General features: G+C 49.3%; 3 protein-coding genes across 3 annotated transcripts in view; 2 read left to right on the top strand and 1 right to left on the bottom strand.

Moving 5' to 3' along the window:
• The first annotated feature begins 91 nt into the window (after positions 1 to 91).
• On the top strand, positions 92 to 9035 carry d2hgdh (D-2-hydroxyglutarate dehydrogenase). Its single transcript, XM_060052841.1, has 9 exons — positions 92 to 905; positions 3430 to 3487; positions 3600 to 3739; positions 3913 to 4106; positions 4956 to 5124; positions 5566 to 5709; positions 6089 to 6231; positions 6744 to 6909; positions 7337 to 9035. Exons 1-9 carry the CDS (start codon positions 569 to 571, stop codon positions 7597 to 7599), a joined length of 1614 nt encoding a protein of 537 aa, XP_059908824.1. The 5' UTR covers positions 92 to 568; the 3' UTR covers positions 7600 to 9035.
• Positions 8353 to 18510, bottom strand: acvr1l (activin A receptor, type 1 like). Its single transcript, XM_060052843.1, has 10 exons — positions 18453 to 18510; positions 17692 to 17775; positions 16842 to 17117; positions 16027 to 16238; positions 15713 to 15812; positions 15262 to 15408; positions 14041 to 14316; positions 11873 to 12070; positions 10253 to 10383; positions 8353 to 9584 (listed from the first exon to the last, which is right to left on the bottom strand). The coding sequence occupies exons 2-10, from the start codon at positions 17762 to 17764 to the stop codon at positions 9453 to 9455; spliced, it is 1545 nt and encodes a 514-aa protein (XP_059908826.1). The 5' UTR covers positions 17765 to 17775; positions 18453 to 18510; the 3' UTR covers positions 8353 to 9452.
• A 1325-nt stretch (positions 18511 to 19835) lies between these two features.
• The window catches only part of otomp (otolith matrix protein), a 4864-nt gene continuing 3666 nt past the window's right edge, over positions 19836 to 21033 (top strand). The window contains exon 1 of the mRNA XM_060052844.1: positions 19836 to 19993. Within this exon, the coding sequence (XP_059908827.1) occupies positions 19915 to 19993 (79 nt within the window). The 5' untranslated portion in view covers positions 19836 to 19914. The remainder of the gene's footprint in view (positions 19994 to 21033) is intronic.

Raw genomic sequence — 21033 nt, 5'->3', positions numbered from 1 at the left:
CGCATCCTGCGTCACTGCGACGTGATCTCCTATTGGCTCAGACCAGCGCCAGTGTGATTCGACGCTACTATCTGACGTGACCTTTCACCCAATAGCATTGAAGTAAACACTGAAGAACTCGAGACCAGCATGGACGACAATTTGACTCAGTTCCGTCCTTGAACCCAGACACCTATATGAAGGAAGATTAGGGCTGTTGGAAATAGTGCAATTTACACCGCACAGTAGATTAGCTATGGTAGCTAACGCTATGCTATATTGGTTTGAGATACATTATGGTAGCTAACGCTATGCTATAGTGGTTCAAGATCACAGCGCTGATGATCAACAGATACTCATCTGCAAGGCTCAGCGTGTACACTGGAAGTCATTGATTGACGTGCGTTCAAACCACAGCCACTAATCGTGCACACATGTGACATGTTAAGACTTTGTCACAACGGCTACCGCTGTCTTGCAGCATCGTGTTAATAAGTCTCCAGGTGAATGCGTTTCGCGTCTTGCAGGAACCACGAGAACGACCGAACAGCCTAATAGTGACACACGCACACGCACACGCGGGTCCGACATGGACGTTGCTCTGCGAAGAGGTTGGAGTCTGAAGACCGCCTTCCCTTTCATGATCTCTCGTAGAACTTTGTCGTTGTTTTGGAGATGTGGCGCCGGTACACCCTGGCCGCCAGCCCCCACAGGGCAACGGGGGGCAGCGGCGCCCCGCCGACACGCACACTCCGGGGCGAGCGAGGGCACGGAGCGGTCTCCCGGTGCAGCCCCGGAGAGACTACCCTTTTCACGGTTGTCTCAGGAGGATTTGGCGTTCTTCAGGGAAACACTCCCGGGCGGAGCAATCACGGATCCAGACTTACTGGAGGCCCACAACGTAGATTGGCTCAAATCCGTTAGAGGTGAGAATGTAAGGAGGAATAGATGAACCAGGGGCGTTGCTAGACCTAGAGTTTTACTGAGGCACAGGCCCCCAACTGCCAAAAAAATTTTTTTTACGTGTGCACAATATGAAATGTATGGATACAGAAGGGTATGTACGAGCTTCAAAATTGTTGTCACTGTCATACTGTAGGCTATATTAAAGCACTGGTAAAGGTAAAGACGCAAAGATGGATTCATGAGTACCGTACAATTATATTTATTTAAACACATACACATCTCAAAGATTTACAAATAAGGTAACTGACAAATAAACAAAAAGTCTCTTTATGACCTTCACCTCTTTATCAGGAGAAGTCTACACATCTATATTTATTTAGAAGCTGTGTGGAAACAGCATAATTTTGCCAGAACGACATGTACTAAAAAGGCAAGAAACAAGGTTTAAAACTAATAGAATTTCTGACTTAAGGTGAGGTTGGCTCATTGCCACCAATCAACCTGGAAAATGTTATAGAACCATCAAAGCTCTTAAATTAAACTAAATAAGGCCATACACTACTGCATAGAGCCTTTTTAAATGATTATTTTTTCACTATTAAGCTGTATCGCCGCGCCTTCATGGTGGCAAAGCGGTCAATAACGTGGCTTTGACTCACTTTGCATAGTTGCTCCTTTTCAATGGACAAAAGAGAAAGTTGGTGAAGCCTTCCTTGCCCCATGGTTGACCTAAGTCAGGTGTGGAGCCTTCTCGACACACTGAAAGATCGCTCACAACTACAACTGTTCACAGGAATTGTGAGTGCAATGATCTGAATTATCTGTGTCAATGTTGGGATCATTGTTGGATCCAGTATGTTAAAAAAAGTTTTTGTGTTAAGGAAGTTTTTGTCTAAAACTTCCTCAAGTTTTGAAGACAGACAATTTTTCATTCATTATTCATTTTCCGCGTGTGTGTGTGTGTGTGTGTGTGTGTGTGTGTGTGTGTGTGTGTGTGTGTGTGTGTGTGTGTGTGTGTGTGTGTGTGTGTGTGTGTGTGTGTGTGTGCTATAAAACTACAGGCTACAGACGCTCAGTATTGAAAACTGGTGCTAATTATGTGGGCAACATTCTTTAACAGCAATCAAGTTGTCATTGTTTGTGTCAAACAAGTTGTGAATTTGTTGTAACGTTAAAAAAGGAGATGAGTTACTCTGGGCTTTTTCCAGCTCCCGTGGTTTCCAACGAAACATGATCAACAAAAAATCAAGGAATTGAAAGCTACTTACAATATGCCTAGGTTACATTAATTTCCCCTGATGGCAGCAATGTTCCACTTTCAGCTGGAATTCACGGTACATCAAAACCACGTGTCTTCTTTAGATTTTAGTTCCCTTTATTTATTCACACAGTTCAGCAGCGGCATTTATTCAGAATCAGAATCAAATTAAAGCTGCATTTAGGGCGACTATCACTACCCAGCAGAAAAATAGATGCACTATAAATGGTTTTGTATAGCAGTCACGAACATGAGCATATTTGTGGAAATGCTGGTGTTAGAAAACATAGTTGACGGGAATTAAAGTGCTGCACATCGACTGTACAAATGTAGATTATTCATCACAAGAATTTTAATTCAGAAATCGAATAGGCTAATAAACTCTGAATTGTGAGATAAAATTCAGCATTCTGATAATAAAGTCAGAATACTTGGATAAAATCCGAATTCTGATAATTAAATCCAGCATTAAAGGTTCATTTAAGAAGGTTCTCACCAGTCATTTGTCGCCTGGTCGCAGTGTCGATTTTTTTTTTTAAAGTAGTTCACTAGTCGTAGCGTGCAAATAAATTGCAGTGTCAGAATTCTGAGAATTTTGTCAGCATTCAGATTTCCCAGAATTCTCTTACACTGCAAATTAAAGCGCTACTACTAGCAAACTAGTTTCAGCGTGACTGGAGAGAACTTCCTTAAATTAACCTTTAATGCTAGATTTGCATCAACGCTATTGTGTGAATTTGTATGGTTCTCTTTCATGGAAGCCGGAAGCGGGAGATTCCTTATTTTTTTTACCATTATTGTTTTATTAACAAATTTCTCCTACAGGGGATTGATAAAGTTCTATCTAGACTATTGAACAGAAAGAAACACTTGGTCATACTTTACACACTTTCAGAAGAGTCACGTGGACGAATCCGTAAATAACTGATTTTTTTCATTGGTTGTTGCGTTAAATCTTACCCAGATACAATAGTGCTATTTTCTGATTGGCTTTTATGTAGCCCCTTTCGTTTTTTGATTGGCTGGTAAGAGGCAGGCTCGACTGAAGACTCCCGAGGCAGCAGGAGATGCACTTGATGAATCCTGCCGATTCCATAGCGAGAGCGGCGCTTCTGCAGATGAATTTAATAATGATCAATGGAATTTTACTGGGGCACTGGAGACTTTTACTGGGGCACGTGCCCCAGTAAAAAGGGGCTGACGACGCCTCTGAGATGAACAGTGATGTCTGTCTGTGTTAACTCGATGTACTAAACGCTCATCGGCATCTCTGGTCCCCGATCCAGGTCACGGTGAACTGTTGCTCAGACCTCAGACCACGGCGCAAGTATCTGAAATACTGAGGTAAATAGGAGCACACTAATGGACGATCATGGCGGAGTGGAGAACCGCAGAGCTATTTTACCGGGTAGACGACTTGTTATGGTATTAATGAAACAACTCCCCCTGCTGTTAGATACTGTAACGACCGCAACCTGGCGGTGAATCCCCAGGGGGGCAACACGGGTCTGGTGGGAGGCAGCGTCCCCGTCTATGATGAGATCATCCTCTCCACAGCGTTACTGAACAACATCCTGACCTTTGACCCCGTCTCCGGTAAGCAACCTTTGTGAATGTTTGCGAAGGGTTTGGTGCGTTTCTTTGCTTCAACAATATCTCTGTTCGTTCTGCACAACTCAGAACATGGAAGGATCCTTTATTTTTCTCTGAGGCTGTGAATCACGGCTTTGTGTGTGTGTGTGTCTGTGTGTCTGTGTCCGTCGGTCCAGGTATCCTGACGTGCCAGGCGGGCTGTGTGTTGGAGGGCCTCTCGGGTTACCTGGAGGAGCAGGACTTCATCATGCCCCTGGACCTGGGCGCGAAGGGCAGCTGTCACATCGGGGGCAACGTGGCCACCAACGCCGGGGGGCTCCGCCTGCTGCGCTACGGCTCCCTGCGGGGCACGGTGCTGGGCCTGGAAGTGGTAATGCTCAGCGTTATTCCCCTTTTGTCTTAACTGGGAAATCCCACTCGGACCTCTTCTGTCATCACGTGTGGGCGTGTCCACCTAGATGCATGACGGATGGATGAGCAACGTTTGCACAGTCCAACCGGGTAGCTTGGTAGACCGATCTATCCAGCACACATACAGGTGGACACGCCCACTTGTGATGTCAGAAAAGAGGCGGGTTGTAAGAACTGGTTGTAACGCACCTGGTGGTATAATGTGTCACCTTTTTTATCTGGGAAATCCCGCTCGTTCATAATTACTATTGCTACTGTTAAGGTCATTAGCTGATGCTCTATGAGGTATGATGGGGCTCAGACGGAGCCACGTGAGTCCAGGGCCGTGTCATTAAGGGGGTGGCAGGGGGGCCGGGGGGCTGGAGGAAGCCCAGCGCGGTGAGGTTGTGTACAGTGGAGGTGGAGCCCAGAGGGTGCGAAGTGCAGCCCCCTTATCACTGGGCCATCCCCCCCCTGAACCACTGGTGGGGCCTCTTGCTCACGGAGGCTGACGCTGCACTGGTCCCCAAAAACATCTAGCAACACGAGGAGAGCACCAACCTCTCTCTCTCTCTCTCTCTCTCTCTCTCTCTCTCTCTCTCTCTCTCTCTCTCTCTCTCTCTCTCTCTCTCTCTCTCTCTCTCTCTCTCTCTCTCTCTCTCTCTCTCTCTCTCTCTCTCTCTCTCTCTCTCTCTCTCTCTCTCTCTCTCTCTCTCTCTCTCTCTCTCTCTCTCTCTCTCTCTCTCTCTCTCTCTCTCTCTCTCTCTCTCTCTGTGTGTGTGTCTCTGTCTGTGTGTGTGTCTCTGTCTGTCTCTCCCCCTCTCCCTAGGTGCTGGCAGACGGCCGGGTGCTGGACTGTCTGTCCACTCTGAGGAAGGACAACACAGGATATGACCTCAAGCAGCTGTTCATCGGGTCGGAGGGCACGCTGGGCGTCATCACCGCCGTGTCCGTCCTGTGTCCGCGGAAACCCAGCGCCGTCCACGTGGCCTTCCTAGGTGAGGAAGGCCCCCCCTGGACCACTCTGGTCACTGCCCAGCATGCACCACACACCTTTAGCCTGAGGGGGGACCGTAGTCATACCATCCCTCTGAGACAAGGAGACAAATTATAATGACTTCATAAATCCCAGTTGGGGAATTGACCAATAGGATCAGTGTGTGTATGGTTTGCTAAGGATATCGCCATACAACTATTAAAATCACATTCTAGGCTTGTATTAGGTTGACATAATGTCAATAAGCACCAAGCAAGCTCTTAAACAACTAAGGGATCTCTTAAAGGGATCTCTTAAACGACTACGGGATCTCTCAAACGACTAAGGGATCTCTTAAAGGGATCTCTTCAATGACTAAGGGTTCTCTTAAATGACTAAGGGATCTCTTAAACGACTAAGGGATCTCTTAAACGACTAAGAGATCTGTGCCTGTTTCTTCCAGGCTGCCAGACCTTTGAGCAGCTGCTGGGAACCTTCAAGCTCTGCAAAGGCATGCTGGGAGAGATCCTGTCAGCCTTTGAATTCCTGGACGCAGCGTGCATGGGGCTGCTGAACACACACCTGAAACTGCCCAACCCCATCACAGGTACACAGAGAGAGAGAGAGGTGGTGGAGGAGGAGGAGGTGGAGGTGGCAGCCGGTCTGTTGGTCTCTCATGTGAAGCAATCTGCAATTGAACGCACTGCAATCCTATTCTTCATTCGGTTAGGATCTCACTAGTTAGTTAATAACATTAGGTTCAAGGCTTATTGAGGCTCAACTATAAATGTGTTTGACCAATGGACTGGTGCGTAGCCAAGTCCCGCCCTCTGTGGGCCACAAAAATGGATGCCTCCGTAGAAGGTGGATCCACACCCCTAAAGGGGGGGGGGGTCCTGGACACAGCGTCCCTGTTTCCTACCGTCTTTGGAGGAGCATTAAAGCTACTTGATGGACACGCCCCTCCCTCTTCGCTGTCCCGGCAGACTGCCCCTTCTACATCGTCATAGAGACGTCGGGGTCCAACTCCGCCCACGATGAGGAGAAGCTCCACAGCTTCCTGGAGGAGGCCATGACCTCATCGCTTGTCACTGACGGGACGGTGGCGAGCGACGACACGAAGGTCAAGGTGTGTTGGGACGGATAGTGACTCATGGTGAACCCCCTGTCGGCGCTGGGAGGTCCTCCGTGGCCCCTGAAGCAGGGGGGGATGCATTGCTGTCGAGTCATGCTGTATGTATGTATGTATGTATGTATGTATGTATGTATGTATGTATGTATGTAGGGCTGCTGCTTGCTTTATGGAAAAAATCGGAATCACGATTATTCAAACCATTATTTTTGAGTCCGAAAACACGAAAGATTTATTCAGCATCCCCTCCAAAATAACCCTCTGTAAATTATATCTTTGAAATTTCCCCTTAAGAAGATACACAAAACTTCAAATAGGAAATGTTAAAATAGCATTGCCGTTATAGTGTCGTATAGGTCTGAGTCCAATGAAATACCTGTACATTTGAACGTATTGGCCTGGTCAGACTAAACTTTGTGTGTGTGTGTGTGTGTTCACATGCACGTGTGCCTGAAATGCATGTTTGCACACGTGTGTGTGTGTGTGTGTGTGTGTGCGTGTGCGTGCAGGCGCTGTGGTCGATGCGTGAGCGCGTGACGGAGGCCCTGACCCACGACGGCTACACCTACAAGTACGACGTGTCGCTCCCCGTGGAGGGCCTCTACCAGCTGGTCACGGCCACCCGGGACCACCTGGGGAGCCGCGCCAAGAACGTGGTGGGCTACGGACACGTGGGTGAGGACCGGGGGGGCGGATGGCATGTGTACGTCTCTGTGCCTATGTGTTGTATGTGTGACTCTCTGTCATTGTGTTTGTTTGTGTGTGATTGTTTCCCTCTTCCTGTGTGTGTGTGTGTGTCTCTCTGCTTATTTGTTGTATGACTCTTTGTCGTGTGTGTGTGTGTGTGTGTACATGTGTCTGATTGATTCCCTCTTAGTGTGTGTGTGTGTGTGTGTATTCCTGTGTTTGTGTATGTCTGTGATAGTCTCTCTCTTGGCCTGTGTGTGTGTGTCTGTGTGTGTGTGTGTGTGCACGCGCTACAAACTAGAAGTACATATCAGTAGAGTACTGCTAGTAGTATTTACGTAGTACATAAACATATTTCCAAATTGTTATTTACTTCTGGGGTGTGTGTGTGTGCGTGTGCGCATGCTCCATGTAGGCGACGGTAACCTCCACCTGAACATCACCTCGTCGGGGCCGGACCCCTCCCTGCAGGGGGCCATCGAGCCCTTCGTGTACGGCTGGACGGCGGGGGTCCGGGGCAGCGTGAGCGCCGAGCACGGCCTGGGCCTGAAGAAGAGGAACTACATCTACTACAGCAAGCCCCGACCCGCCGTGGCCCTCATGGGACACATCAAGACCCTGATGGACCCCCGGGGAATCCTCAACCCCTACAAGACCCTCCCCGACGACCTGGACTGAGGGGGGCTGTCCGCTGGGTGGGGGGGGGGGGGGGGGGGGGGGGGGGGGTTGGGGGCTGGATAACGAGGGTCATGTGTGTACACGGAGGTGCAGACATATCTGTATTCATGTGGTATTGATTTGCCAAATTGAAGACTTTATTGTATTCACTGGGTTATTTCAGTGTGTGTGTGTGTGTGTGTGTGTGTGTGTGGGTGATGGCTGGTTTAAGCAGCCTCGCCTGGCCCAGTCTGTTTGGACTCTTGGGCTGGGTGAGGCTGCAGACCTGTTGCACGTTGAGTAATCAGTGTGAAACTTGTTTAAACCCGCCCGCCGCCTGCACACAAACACGCACTCAAGGTAGAGCTCTCCTGCATGGCAGTGGAGCACCAGGTCATGGTCATTTACTGCAACTTCTACCATGAACCGGATTTCAACACCAACGCCCTGCTGTTTCCAGGAGCTCAGAAAGGCCAACTAGGTGGTGGTAGTTGCAGCGACCTTGTAAGGAGGAAGGGTTTTAAGGTGCAATCAATTGTATGTATTTTTACATACAGACACTCCAAATTGTAGCTTGATCTGTACCCCTCAAGATTAAATCATTTGTGAATCCATAGCTCGTCGACTGTAGATCAAGGTGGAGTTGTAATCCGTTTGTACTACCTCTACTAGAGCCGCTACCGGCACAGAGACATGCATCTCCGCCCTCTCCCTAAACCCGGCGGGTTGAACCATCGTGACGGCTTTAGAAACCTGAAAGTGTGCATCAACATGTAACAGTGCAGTAAATGTTTTATTATTACATATAAAAAAAAACGTCAAAGCAACAACACAGCGGACGTCTTGTGAACTTTATCTGGAAGCCGTCGGTGTGAACGTCGGGTAGAGCGGGGTCGTCTGGAGACCACGCCCCGTACTGCAAGGCATGATGGGAGAAAAGGGACGCGGGCGACAGGTGCCCTGACGGACATATTCTCCTTTCCTGGCTCCTCACCTCCTGTTCCCTCGGCAGTAGACGGCAGGAAACATACATAGCAGCTCTTGGTAATGATGTGACGGATGATTTCTATATCATTATACTGTTAATATGATAACTATAATAATAATTGTATTTTGCCGGTCCTTCCATCCACTAGACCGCCCAGAGAAGCAGAGATCTGTACATGGCGTCTCTTCCAAATCGGCCAACGTGTTCAGTGCGTGTTTCCCTACTTTACGACTTCATTATTTATAGCTAATTAATAGCTCGATGTAGAGTATTCCCATGTGTACAGTCCCTTAAACACAGGCTACAAACCAGGAGTACATATCAGTAGTGTGCTGCTAGTAGTAGTATACGTAGTACATAAACATATTTCAAAATTGTACTTTGATTCTGGTGTGTGTGTGTGTGTGTGTGTGTGTGTTCGATAAGGCTAAAACAGTTGACCTGATTGTCTTTCAGCGGAATATCCCGACAGCATGTGAAATAAAAAAAAAACATAAAAGAAAGAAGGATACTTGAAGAAAATCCCTTTTAGTGCCGAGCGTGTGTGTGTGTGTGTGTGTTCTCGTAGAGTTCAGACCAGAGCGGTCTCGTTACGGACAGAGATCCGGTTCTTCAGGCTGAGGTCGCAGTTCACCGTCTGGGTCAGAGCAGGCGGCCGGGGTTCCACGGCGACGGCTGGTTCCTCAGACAGGGCTCCCAGTTCTCCCAGTTCTCCCAGCTTCAGGTCGCTACGTCAAGGGGGAGAGGAAGCTGGGGAGGAACGACGAGAGCAGGACGGATCACTAGACGTTCCCCTCTCCTGGTCCGCCGACCACCTATCCAACGCCACTGTGGCCTCCTCCTCCTCCCTGGTCACCTCTCCCTCCTCTCCTCTCCTCTCCTCTCCTCAGGAGTCCTTGCCCTTCTCCAGGGAGCCGTGGATCTTGTCCAGGGTCTTCTTGATGCGCAGCGCGGTGAGCCGGGCCGACGGATTCTGGTACCAACACTCCTTCATCAGCTTCACCAGCGCCGACAGCGTCTGAGAGACAGAGAGAGAGACTACAGGTGACCATGTGACTCGTGTGCCTCCTACTGAAGTCTCCAGGTGACCATGTGATCGACCCATCAGAGCATGAGGATGGTACAAGGCTGATCTACGCCGGTCTTCCAGTGGCCTTCATTTGTATTTCTTTATACCATGTGTGTGTGAGACCAGCTGTTGTAGTGATTAAATCTGTACGAGGGGACTAGAGGGACATTAACAAAGTCTTCTAACACCTAAACTAACAATCTGTAACATAGTACCTAAACTAACCTAGTACCTAAAATAAGCATGCCTAACCTAGTATCTAAACTAACCTAGTACCTAAACTAACGATCTCTAACCTGGTACCTAAACTAACCATCTCTAACTTAACCATCCCTAACCTAGGGAACCTTCCTTTAACGAACTGCCTCAGCTAACCACTACTTCTGATGAACCATCCTTAACCTTGAAGCAAAAGAAACGTTGAGCTAAAGCGTCCCTTTACCTTCGTTGAACCAAGCGTCCCTTTACCTTCTGCGGTCTTGAATGTCTCTAATCCTCAAGGGCTTCTGAGAAGCATTCCATAACATTCAACACTCGTTGCTTCAAAATAGAAAATATGTTTGTTAACTGCCCCCGTGTCCGTCCGCTCCAGTTCTCAATAAAGTTGTGTTACTCACGGGGTCTGAGAACCAGCGGTTGGGGACGAAGGGGCGCTGCTGCTCCACACACACCACCCTCCTCATGTCCTCGAAGCTGGGGTCGCTGGGCACCTGGTCGTAGAATGGGGGCCCGTACTCCTCCACCAGGCCTGGAACACAGGGAGGGGGGGGGGGGTTAGAGGCCTGGGACACCGGGGAGTTATGGTGGGTTCGAGATGCCTCGTGGAACACTCGGAAGAGTTGCAAAATGGGAAATCTCCAAAGAGGCTAACGTAGCTAACAAAAGCAATGACTCACGACGACTAACGGGAAATGCTACAAGCCAGGAAATGACGTCACAAGAGCCACCCATGTGGGTGGTGTACGATGCATCTCGAAAACACCATTAGACAAGAACCATGTTGGGCTAGATACATGGAACACAGGGGAGTTAAACCAGAACCATGTTGGGCTAGATACATTGAACCCAGCATAGTTAAACCAGAACCATGTTGGGCTAGATACATGGAACACAGCAAAGTTAAACCAGAACCATGTTGGGCTAGATACATAGAACACAGGGGAGTTAAACCAGAACCATGTTGGGCTAGATACATGGAACACAGGGGAGTTAAACCAGAACCATGTTGGGCTAGATACATTGAACCCAGCATAGTTAAACCAGAACCATGTTGGGCTAGATACATGGAACACAGCAAAGTTAAACCAGAACCATGTTGGGCTAGATACATAGAACACAGGGGAGTTAAACCAGAACCATGTTGGGCTAGATACATGGAACACAGGGGAGTTAAACCCGGACCATGTTGGGCTAGATACATGAACACAGGGGAGTTAAACCAGGACCATGTTGGGCTAGATGCATGGAACACAGGGGAGTTAAACCAGAACCATGTTGGGCTAGATACATGGAACACAGGGGAGTTAAACCAGAACCATGTTGGGCTAGATACATGGAACACAGGGGAGTTAAACCCGGACCATGTTGGGCTAGATACATGGAACACAGGGGAGTTAAACCCGGACCATGTTGGGCTAGATACATGAACACAGGGGAGTTAAACCAGGACCATGTTGGGCTAGATGCATGGAACACAGGGGAGTTAAACCAGAACCATGTTGGGCTAGATACATGGAACACAGGGGAGTTAAACCAGAACCATGTTGGGCTAGATACATGGAACACAGGGGAGTTAAACCCGGACCATGTTGGGCTAGATACATGGAACACAGGGGAGTTAAACCAGAACCATGTTGGGCTAGATACATGAACACAGGGGAGTTAAACCAGAACCATGTTGGGCTAGATACATGGAACACAGGGGAGTTAAACCCGGACCATGTTGGGCTAGATACATGGACAACAGGGGAGTTAAACCCGGACCATGTTGGGCTAGATACATGGAACACAGGGGAGTTAAACCCGGACCATGTTGGGCTAGATACATGGAACACAGGGGAGTTAAACCCGGACCATGTTGGGCTAGATACATGGAACACAGGGGAGTTAAACCCGGACCATGTTGGGCTAGATACATGGAACAGATTTAGACCAGAACCATGGAGCCCCTTCATTAAACTATGTAGAGCGCTCCGTGAAGGCACTCCAGGAAGGCACTCCATGACGGCGCTCCCCACCGTTGCTGTAGGTCCTCCTGGCGATCTCCCACAGCACCAGGCCGAAGGCCCAGATGTCCACCCTCTTGTAGGCGTCGAAGCAGTCCGTCTGGATGCTGTCGTCCAGCACCTCGGGGGCCATGTAGCGCTTGGTGCCCACCTTGGGGTTGTTCCCCACGTCCAGCAGGTTGTCCGCCTGGGAGTGGGTCACGGCCAGCCCTGTGGGGAGGGGGGGGTTCAGTACAGCTCGCGGTTCTTCATCAAAAGTATCTTCATTTAATTACAAAGATGTCTAAGCGCAGTTAACAAGAGCGTTGAGTAATAGAGTAGCATAAAAATATGTTGAGGTTTGCATAAGATAATGGTCTCTAATGGTTATGTGTTCAGTGTTACAACTTATGTCATTTGTGAGCGGATTAAGCATCTACCGAAGTACCTTGCTCAAGACTGCCTGCAGCCGAACAACGGCAGTTGGAGTCAAACCTTCCCTTCCCTGTAACATGTTAGTGTCTGAAACAGTATTGAGTGTATCGTTCAATGAGATGGCTCTACATGCAGGCCAAGGGAAGCCTCAAGTGAAATGGTTCATGAAGGGGAGGTTCTGACTAGGTCAGTCTAGATAACAGGGAGGTCCTGACCAAGGGTAGTCTAGTGGTTGGTTAAGGGCGGTTCTGACCCAGGTTAGTCTAGTGTAATGCTTTGTTAAAGGGGAGGTTCTGACCCAGGTTAGTCTAGTGGTTGGTTAAGGGGCGGTTCTGACCCAGTTTAGTCTAGTGTAATGCTTTGTTAAAGGGGAGGTTCTGACCCAGGTTAGTCTAATGGTTGGTTAAGGGGCGGTTCTGACCCAGTTTAGTCTTGTGTAATGCTTTGTTAAAGGGGAGGTTCTGACCCAGGTTAATCTAATGGTTGGTTAAGGGCGGTTCTGACCCAGTTTAGTCTAGTGTAATGCTTTGTTAAAGGGGAGGTTCTGACCCAGGTTAATCTAATGGTTGGTTAAGGGGCGGTTCTGACCCAGTTTAGTCTTGTGTAATGCTTTGTTAAAGGGGAGGTTCTGACCCAGGTTAATCTAATGGTTGGTTAAGGGGCGGTTCTGACCCAGTTTAGTCTTGTGTAATGCTTTGTTAAAGGGGAGGTTCTGACCCAGGTTAATCTAATGGTTGGTTAAGGGGCGGTTCTGACCCAGTTTAGTCTTGTGTAATGCTTTGTTAAAGGAGAGGTTCTGACCCAGGTTAATCTAGTGGTTGTCTAATGGTTGGTTAAGGGGAGGTTCTGACCCAGGTTAGTCTAGTGGTTGGTTAAGGGGCGGTTCTGACCCAGTTTAGTCTAGTGTAATGCTTTGTTAAAGGGGAGGTTCTGACCCAGGTTAGTCTAGTGGTTGGTTAAGGGGCGGTTCTGACCCAGTTTAGTCTCGTGTAATGCTTTGTTAAAGGGGAGGTTCTGACCCAGGTTAGTCTAATGGTTGGTTAAGGGGCGGTTCTGACCCAGGTTAGTCTAGTGTAATGCTTTGTTAAAGGGGAGGTTCTGACCCAGGTTAGTCTAGTGTAATGCTTTGTTAAAGGGGAGGTTCTGACCCAGGTTAGTCTAGTGTAATGCTTTGTTAAAGGGGAGGTTCTGACCCAGGTTAGTCTAATGGTTGGTTAAGGGGAGGTTCTGACCCAGGTTAGTCTAGTGGTTGGTTAAGGGGCGGTTCTGACCCAGGTTAGTCTAGTGTAATGCTTTGTTAAAGGGGAGGTTCTGACCCAGGTTAGTCTAGTGGTTGGTTAAGGGGAGGTTCTGACCCAGGTTAGTCTAGTGTAATGCTTTGTTAAAGGGGCGGTTCTGACCCAGGTTAGTCTAATGGTTGGTTAAGGGGCGGTTCTGACCCAGGTTAGTCTAGTGGTTGGTTAAGGGGCGGTTCTGACCCAGGTTAGTCTAGTGTAATGCTTGGTTAAGGGGCGGTTCTGACCCAGGTTAGTCTAGTGGTTGGTTAAGGGGCGGTTCTGACCCAGGTTAGTCTAGTGGTTGGTTAAGGGGCGGTTCTGACCCAGGTTAGTCTAGTGCTTGGTTAAGGGGCGGTTCTGACCCAGGTTAGTCTAGTCTAGTGGTTGGTTAAGGGGCGGTTCTGACCCAGGTTAGTCTAGTGGTTGGTTAAGGGGCGGTTCTGACCCAGGTTAGTCTAGTGTAATGCTTGGTTAAGGGGCGGTTCTGACCCAGGTCGGCGATGCAGCAGCGCAGCTCCTTGGTCACCAGGATGTTCTTGCTCTTGAGGTCGCGGTGGGCGATGGCCGGCTTCCCCTCGGCGCCGAAGATCTCGGTGTGAAGGTGCACCAGGCCGCTGGCCACCGACGCCGCCATGGCCAGGCCCTCGCTCGTCTCCACGGCGACGCGCTGCAGGTAGTCGTACAGCGAGCCGTTGTCGTGGTAATGGGTGATCAGCCACAGCTGGGTGCTGGAGTTACGGGAGGTCATGTCAGACGCCATGAAGCCTGTAAGGGGAGGAGATGAAGAGGAGGAGGAGGAGATGAAGAGAGGAGGAGGAGGAGATGAAGGAGAAGAGGAGGAGGAAGAGGAGGAGGAGGAGATGAAGAGAGGAGGAGGAGGAGATGAAGGAGAAGAGAGGAGGAGGAGGAGATGAAGGAGAAGAGGAGGAGGAGGAGGAGAGGAGGAGATGAAGAGAGGAGGAGATGAAGAGAGGAGGAGGAGGAGATGAAGGAGAAGAGGAGGAGGAGGAGAGGAGGAGATGAAGAGAGGAGGAGGAGATGAAGGAGAAGAGGAGATGAAGGAGTAGAGGAGGAGATGAATGAGAAGAGGAGGAGGAGATGGAGAGAGGAGATGAAGAGGAAATGGAAAGGAGGAGGAGATGAAGAGGAGGAGGTGGACATGAAGGAGAAGAGGAGGAGGAGGAGATGAAGAGAGGAGGAGGAGGAGATGAAGGAGAAGAGGAGGAGATGAAGGAGAAGAGGAGATGAAGGAGAAGAGGAGGAGATGTAGGAGAAGAGGAGGAGATGAAGGAGAAGAGGAGGAGATGAAGGAGAAGAGGAGGAGATGAAGAGGACATGAAGGAGAAGAGGAGGAGGAGATGGAGAGAGGAGATGAAGGAGTAGAGGAGGAGATGAAGGAGGAGATGGAGGAGAAGAGATAAAGGAGAAGAAGAAGAGGAGGTGAAGGAGGAGGAGACGAAGGAAAGAGGAGAAGGAGATGAGGGAGAATAAAAGGAGAGGAGGAGGTCCGATAGTCTCAATTCCATGTTACTAATCTTTTAAACACGGCATGTCATATTAAGCAAGGCAGAGGAAATGGTAAGCTTTGTTGCATTTTGAACTTCATGGTCTCCTGTCTGAGACCAGACCTTCATGGTATCTTCTCTGAGACCACACTGGTATCTTCTCTGAGATTCGACAGGTATCTTCTCTGCTGCTGGTCCCACTCACCCAGGATGTTCTCGTGGCGGAGCAGCACTGTGTTGTAGATCTCCGTCTCTCTGAACCAGGACTTCTCGTCCCTGGAGGAGAAGATCTTCACCGCCACGTTCTCCCCCTGCCACTGGCCCCGCCACACCTCCCCATACCTCCCCTTACCTTGGGGAGGGAGGGGGGGGGGGGGGGGGGGGAGAGAGATGAAAACCACATCAAGTCATAAAGCAAAGACGGCATTGCTGGACCCCGTTTCGTGAGTTTTCATGCCTGCTCTGTCCCAGGAACAGTCGAGTGCATCAAGTATTTATTCCCTTCTGTGTCAACCCTTTGGATATTTAAAGGGTTGACACAGAGGGGGGGGGGGGGGAGGAATGGCGATTTACATCTGCACTCCGACGACACTCGACTCGAGGTCTGTTGATCTCAGTCGCCTAGCAACCTCGTCGGGTGTGGTCCTTGTACACACCTACACACTCCATCAGGCTAATCTGCCTGGCCACCGTTCTCTGGACCAGGAAGGGAAGACCGGAGCCCGAGCCCGACGTACAGGAGTGGTCCAGTAAGTCCTGGGGGGGGGGGGGGGGGGGGGGGGGGGGAGGGAGAGGATCACGAGTGAAGAAGACCTCCGGTCAATCAAAGGAGAACCCAACCCCAACATCACCTCTAGTTTTGGAAAGCATTGTTCGAGGACCCACTCTCCGGCTTACACCCTATGCTACCGCATGAGTAACCTCGGAATGGCTCATTTCAGGGCCCATTTCAAAATAAAAGCGTGCTTACCGCCAGAGTGCTGTCCCCCAGGTTGGAGGTGATGAGGCCGTCCACGGCGCCCTGCTCCGTGTCAAACTCCTGCAGCCTGTGCAGGCGGCCGTGGTGCAGCCTCCTGCAGGCCAGCACGGACCCCACGGCCAGCAGCACCAGCACCCCCACCGGGCCCAGCACCAGCAGGGCCACGGTGCGCACGCGGTACCGCACCGACTCCCCCTCCGGGGCTGTGGGGGGGGGGGGGGGAGAGGGACATGGGGGGTCAGGGGGGAGGGAGGAGGAGGAGGAGGAGAGGTCATCTGAGGACTTTAACTGGGATACATTAAGAGGGAGTAGATGGGCTGATTTAAATATGCAGATGAGTGGAAGGTGCTGGGAGGATGTCTGTTTGATTGATTGGGCCTGCCCCTGTGTGAGCCAATTAGGTGTCAGACTGCTCCCGCCCCCAATCAGGGGTTCTCTACAGTGATTGGTTCGGGGGACGTGTCTCCCCGGTTAATAGCAGTTGTGAGATATGGAGGGAGGGAGGGAGGGAGGGAGGAGAAAGGGATCTGACGTTTGTTTGTGGTTGTTGGGAAGTCAAATATTGCTCTCTGGCCCTTCTCTGCTCTCCGAGACCCCTCAATCTGAGCTCCAGTCCCCTGCTGGGAGAGCACCTCGCTGGGTCAGCGTTAGGGTTAGGGCTCCCTGGGTTAGGGCTCGCTCGGTCAGGGTTAGGGCTCCCTGGGTCAGGGTTAGGGCTCCCTCGGTCAGGGTTAGGGGTTAGGGCTCCCTCGGTCAGGGTTAGGGGTTAGGGCTCCCTCGGTCAGGGTTAGGGCTCGCTGGGTCACCTGACAGCAGCAGGGTCATCATGGAGTGGCGCGTCACGTTGCCGTTGCACATGTCCTGGGCGCAGCAGGCGATGGCCTGGTGGAGCGAGGGCGGCGTGAAGCAGTGCAGCTCGATCTTCTCCCGCTCCTCGAAGCAGCCCTGGTGCAGCTCCACCGGCCCCCCGGCCCCCTGCTCCCCGCCGGACCCCCGCTTCACCGACGAGAAGCAGCGGCGGCCGTGACACTGGCTGGTCTGGAGGCACTCGGGGCTGTCGCACACGCACACCAGCTGTCCGTCTGCGCACACACACACGCACACAGACACACACACACACACACACACACACACACACACAGAGTCAGGACGAAGCTGGCCTAGCTGTTGTATAAATGGAGCTAGATGGAATAGGATAACAGACAACCAAGAAACAGGCCTTGTTGTGTCTTCCACTATGAACTCTGTGAGTTAGGGATCGGATTTCTCCCGTTTGTTGAGGACAAACTGCTGTGGAGAGCCCTCGAGACAAATCTGTTTTTGCATTACTGACAAATTCAGAAATGCATCTACCAATCAGGAGTCAGGTTCGCTAAAGCCTATATGATCAAAATGGTCAAATCAATGTGTCTCCGCAGCATTTTGTATCAATAAGTATATATATCGTCCAACTATCAATCATTACAATCAGTGTTGCATTAGGGATGGGCATATTTATCAATTATTTGATAAAGAAATTATGTATTTTTGTCTGTGGGAACACCAAAACAAGAGTGGTACCCTTGATTACACCCGCCAGCAGTGATGCTGCATGATCACACGCTACAGCGTAAAGCCGTGTACTTGAATCTGGACCGTGTTTAACATGTAGCTCACCTGTTCCCTCGGAGATGGACTGAACGGCCTTCAGCAGAACCATGAGGAGCAGCCGGACCCCGATCTGATCCATGATGCGGTGCGCTGCGTGCGGGATACCGGGAGATGGCGGAGTTAGAGGAGACGGATCCAACGGGAATGTACATGTTGTTGTAATTACATTAGCAGCCTAATGGTCCCTAATTCATGTACATGTCTTCCAACAGCGATAACAACCGGGAGGAGGAGGGCACTGAGGGGGGGAAACCACTCTAGTCCACCACGGTCGTGTGCAAAAGGGTTATTACATTGAATACAGACGATGATAGTGCATCCATCTCAAAAACATCTATTTGTGTTGACGACGCTCAAGACTGACTTAGCAAAGACAAACAGAAAATATGTGGCATCAGCTTTAAATATTGATCCAAACACATGATATGGCATCCAGGTGGTCCAGGGATGACATGGCTACAAGCCAACTACATTAAATGATGTCCGATTTAGAGAGACATCCCGAAGAGGCGCAATGGCGTTCTGCGATTTCTTCTTGTTCACCAAGTGTTCTCCTTCAGGCGGAGAACGGGACAGAGATCAGCGGTAGAAGAAGCCATCATGGCCCGGACAACATGGCCCGGACAGCGAGCCGTTTTACGGCCGGGGCGCCGCCGCCTCTCCGGCGCCAGACAGCCCGTCTCCCCGTAGCTGCTGGCTACAGACTAGCCGGCTGGCAACAACACGTTTCTCATCTTTAGAACCAAACTAAGTACGAATCTTCTTACCTGGCACAGTCGTCCTGTGGTATTTAACTCATTCTCCCTGTATTTGTTGACAGTATGTTTGGAATAGGCGTGCGGATAAAAGACAGCCGACAGGGAGCCACAGCCCTGCACACCCACTGGCTGGTGGGGTGGGTTTTTCTTTTTTCAAAACTTTATTATACCCACGAAACGAACAGCGCTCACACAAAAACACGACAGGCAGGCTACAGAATGTAAAATAAGCAGAACATAATAGAAAATGACCAAGGATCTATGCAGTGGTTCGCACGTTTACTTCAATGTTTTTTTGTATGCTGTTAATTTAAGATTTATATAAAAATAATGAGAACAGAAAAACAAAACGCAACCCCATAAAATAAAACACAGAATTAAAATCAACAAAAATTATTACAAATATGAATTTGCCATTTGTGTGTATGTTTGTGTGCGCGCGTGTGCATGCGTATGTGCGGGTGTGGGGGTATTTGTGTGTGTTTGCGCGTGCGTGTGTGTGCATGCAATAGGATAATGTCAGCATTTGCTCAAGTTTATGTGTGCCAGGTTTTTTCTTTTTTTTTATAAACGTGTGCATGTACATGCGTGTATTTGTCTGTTTGCGTGTGTGCATATGTGCGCATTTATGTGTGTGTGTGTGTGTGTGTGTGTGTGTGTGTGTGTGTGTGTGTCTGTCTGTCTACCTGTGTGTCCACGCCTGCTACGTGCCCGTGTCACATATCACCAGTAGGAGCAGGAGATGGATCAGAGAGCAGGTTCAGCTCCCTCCCAGCGGGTCCCATGGTCCCGGGAACAAACCCCTGGCTGTTCGTCGTCCCGGAGCTCTGTGGTCCAGTGGGCCGGAGCAGGGGGCCGGAGTATCCAGTCTCCCCAGCAAAGAGAGCCGTTGTCTGCAGAGGGTTTTAATTAAGGACCCCTGGAGGTCAGTGAGGAGAGCCAGGTGACCCGGGGTGCCCTCCCACCCGGGGAGCTGGATCTCCTGGGGATAATGGAGGCAGGAAATGCGACCGCCCGAACCTGAGACGGAGGAAGGATTATCCCCCCAGACGCTCTTAGGCCTAGGAGGAGGAGGAGGAGGAGGAGGAGAATAATGTAGTGTTTTCTTCTTTAGTCATCCATCTTATATACCTGCCTTACATTTCCCCCTCCTCCACCCTCCACACACACACACACCACTCCTGCTCACACTTTCTCTCTCTCTCTCTCTCTCTCTCTCTCTCTCTCTCTTTCTCTCTCTCTATCGCTCTTTCTTTCTTTCTTTCTCTCTCTCTCTCTCTCTCTCTTTCTCTCTCTCTCTCTCTCTCTCTCTCTCTCTTTCTCTCTCTCCTACCTCCCCCCTTTCCGCTCCTCTCTCCCCCACCAATGCCAGGTTATAAAAAGGGGTTGGGGCTGAACAGGTGTTTTTTCCCCCCTACCTTGAACCAGAAGAGAGAGAGAAGATCCAACCTGAGGTTTCTAACCGGTCATCATGGAGCATTTGGACACCAGACTCACCGTTCTTCTTCTCCTGCTGTCCGTCGTTCCATTCTCAACCCAGAAGAGCTCAGGTAACCCACCATACCCTCACACTATTCAAGGTAGGTAGATGGATGGATGGATGGATGGATGGATGGATGGATGGATAGATAGATAGATAGATAGATAGATAGATAGATAGATAGATAGATAGATAGATAGATAGATAGATAGATAGATAGATAGATAGATAGATAGATAGATAGATAGATAGATAGATAGATAGATAGATAGATAGATAGATAGATAGATAGATAGATAGATAGTGTTGTTTACATATTAAAGGACACATCCAAGGTTGTTGGCTTTTTAAACCAACAATTAAAACCTTATTTTTTAGATGTTTGTGTAAAAGCCTGATGGATTGTGGAATGAATTACTGTCTTGTCCTATTTTTGGAGAGGGCTGGGTATCGAAACCTGCTACTTGAGGGTAATGGTTCAAAGGTGATGAACTAGAACCAGAACTATCTCTGGGCTCTTTTTACAGACCAGCCTGGACGGAAGAATGTAGCTCTCTGGTTTGAGGTGCCCTGGTTTGCTCAGATTTGAGAATAATTTATAAAGATCTGATCACAACCCAACATCTGTTAAATGGCCCATCTCCTGGTCATCGCCAGCACTAATCCTCAGATTAATTATTGTGACTAACCTTTCTTCTTTGTTTCAACGTGTTTCACTTTAGATGCTCATTACATTTTTATTCCATCAAATTCTAGTAATACTAGATCTGCTCTTTTATGTATATGGGCTATCGCTTATTTTCTTCTGCATTGTCTGCCACTTCGAACACAAAGGTGCCATAAACAATTTAATAACTTTTTTTTATATTAAACATACATACATACAGAAATTCATACGTACTATTACTACTATTAGTAGTGTCATATATTCTTCATTATTTGGAATAATTAAAAATATATAATGTATCTGTATAATAATAATTGAGGCTGTGTCCTAAATACAAATTTTACGTGATGAAATCCAAAGTGTAGTTTCTAAACGGTTCTGTCGTCTCCTGCAGTCACCTGATTTGTAGTTTTAACCTCTGGTCTCCTGCAGTCACCTGATGT

The sequence above is a fragment of the Gadus macrocephalus genome, chromosome 5 (assembly GCF_031168955.1).
Source record: "Gadus macrocephalus chromosome 5, ASM3116895v1".
In the NCBI taxonomy this organism is placed as follows: domain Eukaryota; kingdom Metazoa; phylum Chordata; class Actinopteri; order Gadiformes; family Gadidae; genus Gadus; species Gadus macrocephalus.
This window is presented reverse-complemented; position numbering and strand designations above follow the sequence as displayed.

What these genes read in the sequence shown, in the direction of transcription:
- d2hgdh (XM_060052841.1), top strand. Translation starts at nt 569, where the DNA reads ATGGACGTTGCTCTGCGAAGAGGTTGGAGTCTGAAGACCGCCTTCCCT. An exon ending in GACCTTTGACCCCGTCTCCG is followed by an intron (nt 3,740 to 3,912) that starts GTAAGCAACCTT and finishes CCGTCGGTCCAG; the next exon opens with GTATCCTGACGTGCCAGGCG. An exon ending in CGTCCACGTGGCCTTCCTAG is followed by an intron (nt 5,125 to 5,565) that starts GTGAGGAAGGCC and finishes TGTTTCTTCCAG; the next exon opens with GCTGCCAGACCTTTGAGCAG.
- acvr1l (XM_060052843.1), bottom strand. Translation starts at nt 17,764, where the DNA reads ATGGATCAGATCGGGGTCCGGCTGCTCCTCATGGTTCTGCTGAAGGCC. An exon ending in GATGACCCTGCTGCTGTCAG is followed by an intron (nt 16,239 to 16,841) that starts GTGACCCAGCGA and finishes CCCCCCCCACAG; the next exon opens with CCCCGGAGGGGGAGTCGGTG. An exon ending in ACCGCTGGTTCTCAGACCCC is followed by an intron (nt 9,585 to 10,252) that starts GTGAGTAACACA and finishes TCTGTCTCTCAG; the next exon opens with ACGCTGTCGGCGCTGGTGAA.